This window comes from Zingiber officinale, chromosome 1A, assembly GCF_018446385.1.
Source record: "Zingiber officinale cultivar Zhangliang chromosome 1A, Zo_v1.1, whole genome shotgun sequence".
NCBI lineage: Eukaryota > Viridiplantae > Streptophyta > Magnoliopsida > Zingiberales > Zingiberaceae > Zingiber > Zingiber officinale.
Window position 1 is genome coordinate 18,707,265 of NC_055987.1, and position 9,770 is coordinate 18,717,034.

General features: G+C 40.9%; 1 protein-coding gene across 1 annotated transcript; it reads left to right on the forward strand.

Moving 5' to 3' along the window:
- Positions 1 to 433: 433 nt before the first annotated feature.
- Positions 434 to 2,183, forward strand: LOC122020105 (uncharacterized acetyltransferase At3g50280-like). Its single transcript, XM_042577871.1, has one exon. It carries the CDS (start codon positions 495 to 497, stop codon positions 1,962 to 1,964), a length of 1,470 nt encoding a protein of 489 aa, XP_042433805.1. The 5' UTR covers positions 434 to 494; the 3' UTR covers positions 1,965 to 2,183.
- The last annotated feature ends 7,587 nt before the right edge of the window (positions 2,184 to 9,770 follow it).

The following is a 9,770-nucleotide window of genomic DNA, read 5'->3' on the forward strand; positions in this document are numbered from 1 at the left end:
ATCACCAGTTAGATTACTGAACTTGCACTTGACCCATTCGAAACGTGTTGCAGAGCCACCATCCTTTCAGTGTCCCAATTTTGGTCGGCGTCTCTCTGAGCAAATGCCACCATTTAATACATTTAAGCTCAACTGGTCGGTCCCGGGACTGGATTGGGTCAAAATACAAATGCAGTAGCTATAAATAGGATTGAGCTGGAGAATTAAATATTGTTCCCCTGACAACTAATCCAAACGATAGGAATTTGTAGCAGCTCGAATATTATACGTGGCGTTGCGAGATGGAGATATCATTCAATTCCCCAAATCACTGCTGTTCATTTATGTCCAACTCCAATCAATTGATTGGTTTAAAGTACAAGATGACTAGCCAAATGCATGCACCATTAGCCGCCCTCCTCCCTCCTCGCTCCTTTATAAGCCTTCCCCTGCTTCAACTTTCCCTCAGTCGAGCAGAAGCGGTAGGCGTTGGGCTGTGACTGTATTTGATCGCCATGGCTACCGTTTCCCGTCCTGCCTCCCCTGTTGTCATTGCAATTAGCCCAAATTCAACCTTACCTTCCCTATCCATGGTTGCTGGAGCAGCTGAAACTGGTCCTGTTAACGTGGTATCGAAGTCCACGGTGTTCCCCGATCGCGCATCGGTGCTCGGCGAGCTCCGGCTGTCGGTGTCGGACCTCCCGATGTTGTCGTGCCATTACATCCAAAAAGGCCTCTTTTTTACTGCTCCTTCGATGCCCATTCCCGCCCTCTGCTCCCTCCTTGTTTCCTCGCTGGCCCGCGCTCTCTCCCTCTTCCCCGCACTCGCCGGCCGCCTCTCCACCCTTCCCGACGGCCGTATCGTCGTTGTCTGCAACGACGCTGGCGCCGACTTCGCCTACGCTTCTGCTCCGTCCCTTTCCCTTTCCAATCTTCTACCCTCGTTTTCTGACGTGCCTACTGCGGTCAAGGCTCTTTTCCCTCTTGACGGCGCTGTCAGCTTCCACGGCCACTTCCTCCCGCTCGCTGCTTTCCAGCTCACTGAGCTCGGTGATGGAGCCGTCTTCCTGGGCGCCGTCGTCAACCATGCCGTCGTGGACGGCACCTCGTTCTGGAACTTCTTCAACGCGTGGGCGGAGCTCTGCCGCGGTGGGGACCCCGCGCCGCCGGACTTCCGACGCAACTACTTCGGTGAGTCGAAGGCAGTGCTGCGGTTCCCCGGAGGGCATGGCCCCGAGGTGACATTCCCAGTGGATGCGCCAATTCGGGAGCGCATCTTCCGCTTCAGCCGTGAGGCAATTCTGGAGATCAAATCGAGGGTGAACGGCCGCGTCAATCGCCACGGCGGCGGTAATTTGACAGCCGAAATTCTCACGAAGCAAGTGCACGATCGGAAAATGGCGGATGGTGAATCGGAAGAGATCTCATCGTTCCAGTCGCTTTGCGCACTGGTGTGGAGGTCGGTGACGCGGGCACGAAAGCGGCTGTCGCCGGAGGCGACGACGACGTTCCGTATGGCGGTCAATTGCCGGCGCCGAGTGTCGCCTCCAGTGGCGGCGAACTACTTCGGGAACGCGATACAGAGCATCCCGACGCGGGCGGTTGTTGGGGAGGTGGTGGAACGGGATCTCCGGTGGGTGGCGGTGCTGCTGCACCGCGGTGTGGCGGCGCACACCAACGAAGCGGTGCTGCACGGAGTTAAAGAGTGGGAGGCCGCGCCGCGGTGCTTCCCGCTGGGGAACCCGGACGGCGCGGGGCTGACCATGGGCAGCTCCCACCGCTTTCCCATGTACCAGGGGAACGATTTCGGGTGGGGGACGCCTGCCGCGGTGCGGAGCGGCCGGGCCAACAAGTTCGACGGAAAGATGTCTGCTTTCCCGGGCCGTAAGGGAGGCGGAAGTGTGGATTTGGAAGTCTGCCTGGCGCCGGAGACAATGGCGGCTCTGCTCGGCGATGAAGAGTTTATAAACTACGTCGACTTCTAGCAGCGCAGCGGCGGAGACGATCCTCACTGAGTCCGCGATATTGGCAGGAAGGAAGTTAATAAAAATCAGCAATTAACTGCAACAAACTATCTCTAGTCAATCTAAACTTAGAAGGGATATTGCTTGTCGCTTTCAGTTCTCTTCCAAAAAAAACTCTAATGTCAACCTGTATTGTTCCAGTTTTATATTAATATTAATTTTCTGTCAGTAATTTGGATATTTCGCCATGAATTTATCTCAAAGATAAAGGATCAATAGACCAGGAAAATATTTTTTAAGCTTAACAAACAGTTGTGGTCTTCATTCAAAGGGATTTTTTTTTTTAAAACTAAAAAAATTATATAGAATGTAGAGCAACAAGTTCTTCTTATAGTCAACTCAGACGATAATATTAATTCTTAACGCTCATTGCGCTGATAGGACATCGTTGTCATTGTCCTCTATTCCCAGCATTGATTAAGTGCATGATTATTCCAAAATTACGACTTAGGTTTCAGATAATTTTTAAAGTTGTCATCGATGAGATCATTGAAATATTTTTATGAATATATTTTTGCTGAAACGCCTGATGATCTAAGATTTCATAAATTAATCTAGATATATAAAACATAAAATTAAACTGTCAAAAATTACAGAATAGCAATGCAAACATCTAACTCTTACCAATAAATATGTTAGTTTTTAATTGATAAATTCATGGAGTACTTTATGGTGTCATCTAACGAGTGTATACCTGGGCGGCAGCGGGGGCGATTATCATAATCAACAAAATGCTGATTTAGTTTTTTAAAGCTCCTGATTAATAAGATTTTATCTTTAAGAAGTATAAAAAAAAGTTAGATATATAAATAGATTGCTTCAAGTTAATTATTTGCATTTAATTGGGCTGTCTTCTCCTAGTCCCACTGCACGAATTGGTATAATGAAGTTTATACGGCCAGAAAACGTTAACATCTAACTCAAACTCTGCACATTAATGCATTGCACTTGGATAACCCCTAATTTCTGGATTGCTTTATTCATTTCTTTTATTCGCTTCTCTCGATTAGAGGATAACGCATCTTTTAGTTTTTTTTTTCGGCAATTTACCCACCTATAAATTTTTAAATTTATCAAAAGATATATATTACCTTATTATTTATTAAAATAACTCTTCCCATTCTACCCTTCTAATAAATTGTACTACCTTTCTTTTTCATTTTATCTGTCATTTCTCTGTCTTCTCTTTCCTCATATGCATGCAACATCCATTCTCTTTCTCTTTTTGTTCTCTTTTTTTCTTTTCTCTCTTTTACACGCTGATTCTTCTAAAAATATTTTAATACCCTCGAGAAGTCAAAATAAATAATGTATATCATATCTGAACTCCTTGCAAGTCCAGATATCTACAAAAACTGAAATGGATGCAACTAGAGCTCTCTAAATCTATCAATGGATTTTGACCTAAAGAGCTCTAATTGTACTCATTTAAGTTCCTGCGGATTTCTGGGGTTGCAAGGAGTTCAAATATGCTATCTAGTGTTTATTTTGACTTCTTGGAGGTGTTAAAATGTAATAAGGAAGAATCGCCAAGCATCTCCATGTTGAGTCTGATATGAATCATATCAAGCCCAATGTAGCTCTGATATGGAATCATATCAGACCCAACATGCAGAATTTTAGCGATTCTTTTTTATAATATTTTAACACTCTCGAGAAGTCAAAATAAACATTGAATAGTATATTTGAACTCCTTGCAACTCCAGAAATCAACAAGAACGAAAATGGATGCAATTGGAGCTCTCTAGATCTATCAGTGTGTTTTGACCAAAACTCACTGATGGACCTAGAGAGCTCCGATTGCACTCATTTTAGTTCCTATGGATGTCTGAGATTATAAGGAGTTTAATATGCTATTCATTGTTTATTTACACTTCTCAAGAGTGTTAAAATATAATAAGAAAAAATCGCTAAAATTCTCCACGTTGAACCTGATACGATTCCATATCAAGCCTACACTAGGTCTAATATTTTTATAATTCTTTCTTATTATATTTTAATACCCCGAGAAGTTAAAATAAATAATGGATAGCATATTTGAACTTCTTGCAACCCTAGAAATCTACAGAAACTGAAATTGATGCAATCGGAGCTCTCTAAGTCCATTAGTGGGTTTTGGTCAAGACCCACTGATGGACTTAGAAGACTCCGATTGTGCCTATTTCAGTTCATGTGAATTTCTTAAGTTGCAAGGAGTTCAAATATGTTATCCAATGTTTATTTCGACTTATCAGGAGTGTTAAAATATAATTAGATAGAATTACAAAAATTCTCTAAGTTGACCATTATATGATTCCATATCAGATCCAATGTGGATAATTTCGACGATTCCTTCTTTTTATATTTTAACACCCTTGAGAAGACGAAATAAATAATGGATAGTATATTTAAACTCATTGTAATCCCAAAAATCCTTAGGAACTGAAATGAGTGTAATCAGAGCTCCCTAAGTTTATCAGTGAGTTTTGACCCTACTGATGGATTTAGAGAGCTCCGACTGCACCAATTTCAGTTCCTATGGATTTCTGAGGTTGTAATGAGTTCAAATATGCTATCTATTATTTATTTTGGCTTCTCAAGGGTGTTAAAATATTTTTAGAAGAATCAGCGTGTAAAAGAGAGGAAAGAAAAAAAATAGAGGAAAGAGAATAATTGTTGAATGCATAGGAAGAAAGAGAAGAGAGAGAAATGACAGAGAAAAAAAAAAATAGTAAAATTTATCAGGAGGGTAGAATGAGAAGATCACTATAAAAAGGTACGTCCTTTGATAAATAACAAAATAGCATGTACCTTTTGATAAATTTGAAAACTTACATACATCTTTTGATAAATTATCAAAAATAAAAAAGAAAATCAGTAAAATTTATTAGAACGGTAGAATGGAAAGAACAACGGTGAAAAAATGCACCCTTTAATAAATAATAAACTAACATATACTTTTTTATAAATTTAAAAATCTACCTAGATCTTTTGATAAATTGTCTTATTTTTTTTTTCAAACAAGAACGTTAAAAAAAACAATAAATTACATAAGCATGGCAGAGGCTCTTCAACGATTTGCTTAAAAAAACGGAGAATAATTTTTGTTGGATTGTCCAATGGCTAATTAATGGATAGATGATCTTTATGCTTCAAAGCAATGTATGAAAATCTGATTCGACCGGAATTGAGTTGACGTTTGAGGCGATTCAATGAATGAATTTGTGTTTAAAATTGATTTCTTTTTCATTTGTCTCCAACACTTCGTGCCTGCTTAAGGCTGCTTTCACGTACCACCGGCACAGTATCTACGGTACTCAGAAATACTTATTTTGATTTCTCATAAATTGACAGCCATCCTTTTGCAGTGATAGGGGACCACCCCCACTAGAGCCATCGCATGACATGAGACAGGGATCTCTGGTACCGGATTTCTAGATTAGTCTTAATCCTTTATTTATTCATTAGTTAAATGGATTAAATAATAGGTAGGGTTCAGTTCATCCATCCAATATAATGAACGAATATGACTTCTTATGGTTCAGAAAATTCTAGACTAGAGGATCTGTCCTCGCATGACATGAGACCTGAGATATGAAAACATTAGCGACGTTTTGTACGCGATCGTAAGCAAAATTCGACGTGGATTATCTGACATGATTAAAATCTATTTTTTAATCTCTCTCTTATCTATATACAATAACTTTTATTTCTTTCTTTTTAAATTAAAATGATATTTTATTTTCCCTTTCCTATTATTACATGCAAAAAATTATTGTGGCAATGATGATACAACGTTATAACAGTTACTATGCAGTAGCTACTACAACTTGTAGCAGTTACTATGCAATAACTGTTACAACGGTGTCACACCCCGAGAAGTCCCAACTAGAGGAAAATTCGGCAGCATCTCCCCTGTACCAATGACAATCTGAATCATTTCTACATCCGCAGATATACATCAGCCACACACAATCTGAATCATTTCTACATCCGCAGATATACATCAGCCACACACAGCTGGAATATATACACAACCATACAGTTTATATTTAGCTCACTCGGTTGTAACACAAAAAAATGCAACCACGCAGTTATATATATATCTAATATCCCACTCGACTATACTAAAAACAAAAAACATAGCGAAAAATGACAGAAAACCATTATAAACCAAAAACAAGACTGCTAGCTGGCTAGACTTACATCACACAACAAAACAATACAAGACACCACATCACGACAATCCAAAAACAAATCCGGAATATACAAAGCTAAGTACACCGAATACATAAACTAAATAAAGTACTAAAGAAACCAAAAAACCGGTCTTCGGATGTGACGTAGAACCGGCAGATAAAATACTCCAAGCGACTCCACAATATCTACCTGTAGCCTGAAATAATAATATATCAACAATGTGAGTTCAACAACTCACCGGATACCAGATAGACATGCATAATAAGTTATAATTAATAGTAATAATCCTGCAGTACAATTTCCTGAACAAAAATAGGAAATGTAGATTGGAAAGGGTTGAAGAAAACTGTACTCACCAAGACCTTCTATCCGGAATATAAGGGTCGTCAGACTAGGTACACAATGTCACCTGTATGCATGTCAAACATATACAACCACCAAAATGCAGCAACCAATATGCAGTAATCATAAGTAATAAATGCAATCATGCAAAATGGTGTAAAATGACATGTGTCACCCCTGATGCCAGTCAGCCATCTCACACATGATGGTGAGACCGAGTGGGTAGGGCTATGATAACTGTGCACTCTGCCATCACTGCTCCTGAGTGACCGAGTGGATAGGATGTTGTCGGAGTGCACCTATCCTCCTACCCCAAACAGAGTGGGTGAGCGCAATGCTCTCATCTCCTTGAGTCAGTCTAGAGGAGAGATCTCTATCGTGCTACCACGCTACGTCACGCTACCCATGAGTGGACTAGCAGAGCATTGGAAGAGCAAACTGCACACACCTTACCTAATATACCACTAACCCATGAGTGGTTGTGTGTGCAGATCATATAACTGGTGATGTGTTCAACAATAATGGAGTCGATAATCGTACAATATGCAATCATACAAGATGGTACATGAAACTAAGCATGTAAATCCTAACCATAATCACCTCCACATAATATCTACCAAACAGGAAAATAAATCATACCATGACCTAGGTATCACAGATCTAAGTACACATGCCAGATAATAAAATCCAGAAAACTAGTTCTATACTCAGTGAAGATTAGTATGTCACTTCCTCTAGGAACTAAGGTACATATGACAATAATTAAGAGGTATAAACATGGATACATAACAGGCAACAAACAGAACATACACTAGGTAACAAATAGTGACATACCAAGGGCAAATCTGAGCATGATCATTACTACTAGCTATAAATTACTATGCATATCAAAGAGACAATATCATAAAAGATAAGTCAAGAGATACCCGCCTTAAATGTAGATTGTGCCAACATAACTCCCACGTCAAAACGATCGTCTCAAACTACCTCCACGTCAGGGTGTGTCTCCGACTAGTGTCCTGCAACAAATCATACCATTACAACCAAATCCCTTCATACATTAATAGATACCTAAATCCAAATCCAATCATGAAACCCTAATTGACTTCACCCAATCCATCCACTTACTGAGGGTTAATCAACCTATTTTCACAATTTGATTCCAATCATCCTCATTCCATAATCAAATCAATTTAAGCTAAAATTGAATCAATTCCAATACAACTTACCCAAAACTAGAGATGCCTCTAGAGACTCTTGGCTAAATAAGTTGCTGTCGGAAGTTCCAACCGGTGTTAAATAAAGCTACTGCCTTCTAGGTCAAGAACCCCAAATTAGAACTTGCTTGTTGGAATTCAGCAGGTTCATAATGATACTGATTGGATTCTGCAACCCATCTACAGATCAGATGAGTACCTCAACTATTGATCAGATATGAAGAAAACAACGATAAAGATACTCACCGTACTATCTTGTGATTGGAGGACAGAATCTGGTGATTGCGTTTTCAAATCCGGTGAAGCGTAAATTGTGCAATAGTGGACAGATTGCTAGGATTCTGCCGCTGATAAGACTTCAACCATTACTCCGATTCGGACCTCAAGCAAACACTTGCGGCAGCACCGGGAGAATCACCAGAGAGAAGAGCGACTTGAACAACATCGGCATGAGAGAAAGGGCACGAGCAGAGTTGATGAGAAGAGAGGTGTCGGCGCTGCTCCATGCAGCGGCGATGAAGACGTCTGGAAGATGGGAGAGGAGCTCAGCCGGCGAAATCGGGTGGCACTGGTGCAATTGGAGGGCGGCATCGTCGGGTGATAAGAGTCAGGGCAGAGCCGAGAAGAAGGAGAGAAGAAAGAAGAGGATCGAAGAGGTGAGAGGAAGGGGAGGAAGAAGGCGGTGCTGGCTCGTCGTCGCTCGGCGTCGCGAGAGAGGGGAGGTAGAGACGGCGTCGGGTGAGGGAGGAAGTTGTTGGAATGTATACTAAAAGCCTAGCTTTTTGTATAAACATTTATTTAAATTTAAGAATCACATTGGTCAAATGCCTACATTTATGATAAGTGTAGTTATCCATTTAATTTATATTGTAGATAACATGGTGTGAGGAGACATACAGAAGATCATGTTATCAGATCCTTATAAATTATAAATAGTAGCTCACAACCAAGATGGAATACACATACCATTGGAGTGATTGTAGTGTAATTTGGTATTAGTTTATCTAGACTATAAAATTACATTAGTACACTATGAGTGTATTGAGCAGGACCATTTGAGATAGTTTCTTTTTATACTGACTATATAAGAGAACAAACCTCTGTTATTATGGAAGTATTGGATCCCTGTGGATGTTTTGATGTGATCAACCAAGTTGGTTAGGTCCTGCTTTGTGTTTGATCTCTGTGTCTGAGTGTGCAGGAGCTTAGGAGCGCAGGAAGTCGAGCGGAAGCGCCAGAAGGACGACAGGAAGGGAGCCGACGGCGCGTTGGGAAAGGCCGGAAGAGTACACCGTGGAGAGAAGAATGTGCCGCTCGAGGGACGTTGGAGGAAGATCTCGAGGGGCGGAATTGGGTTGTGAACCCTATTCCCATTACCCAAGTTATCGGAGCATCGGAAGCTAAAACAAAGTCAAAAGGAGCTAAAGAGCAAGCTGTAGGCACCTTAGGAAGTCCGCTCATAGGCGCCTTCAACAAGTGTTGAAGGCGCTCAAATGGAGGCTGGCCTCAAGCGCCTATCTAATCATCGAGCTAGAGCGCCTTGAACTTTATTGGAGGTGCCTTGGACCCTCGGGATAGACTTTCCAGCTATATAAAGGCCCCTAGAGCTAGGAAATTAACCAACAACTCAAGCGTAGTCTTTCCTAGCAATAGTTCTAAGCTTCCAAAGTGTAAAGGCTTCTTCGCCTTGAGAAGGAAATTCTTCAACCTTCTTGGTTGTAACCAGTAAATAAAAATTGAGTCCCTTTTTCGCTTCTCATTGTAATTTATATTATTTTACTATTTCATTTTTGAGTTGAAAGCATGAGAAGGGTATACTTTATTATTTCAGGCAATTCACCCCCCCCTCTTGCCAGCCTCCGCTGCACCAACAGAAAGTACGTGCTCTTAATCGTGATATAATAACAAGCACGTATATTTAATATTTATTTATTTAATTTATCAAAGGGTGTGATTTAGCTCGTTAAATCAATAGGCCCGATAAGTTGGGAAATGATATCATTTATATGGTGTGTTATTGATTATAGAA

Bases quoted from the DNA above. Each gene is read 5' to 3' on its own strand.
- LOC122020105 (XM_042577871.1), top strand. From the start codon at position 495: ATGGCTACCGTTTCCCGTCCTGCCTCCCCTGTTGTCATTGCAATTAGC.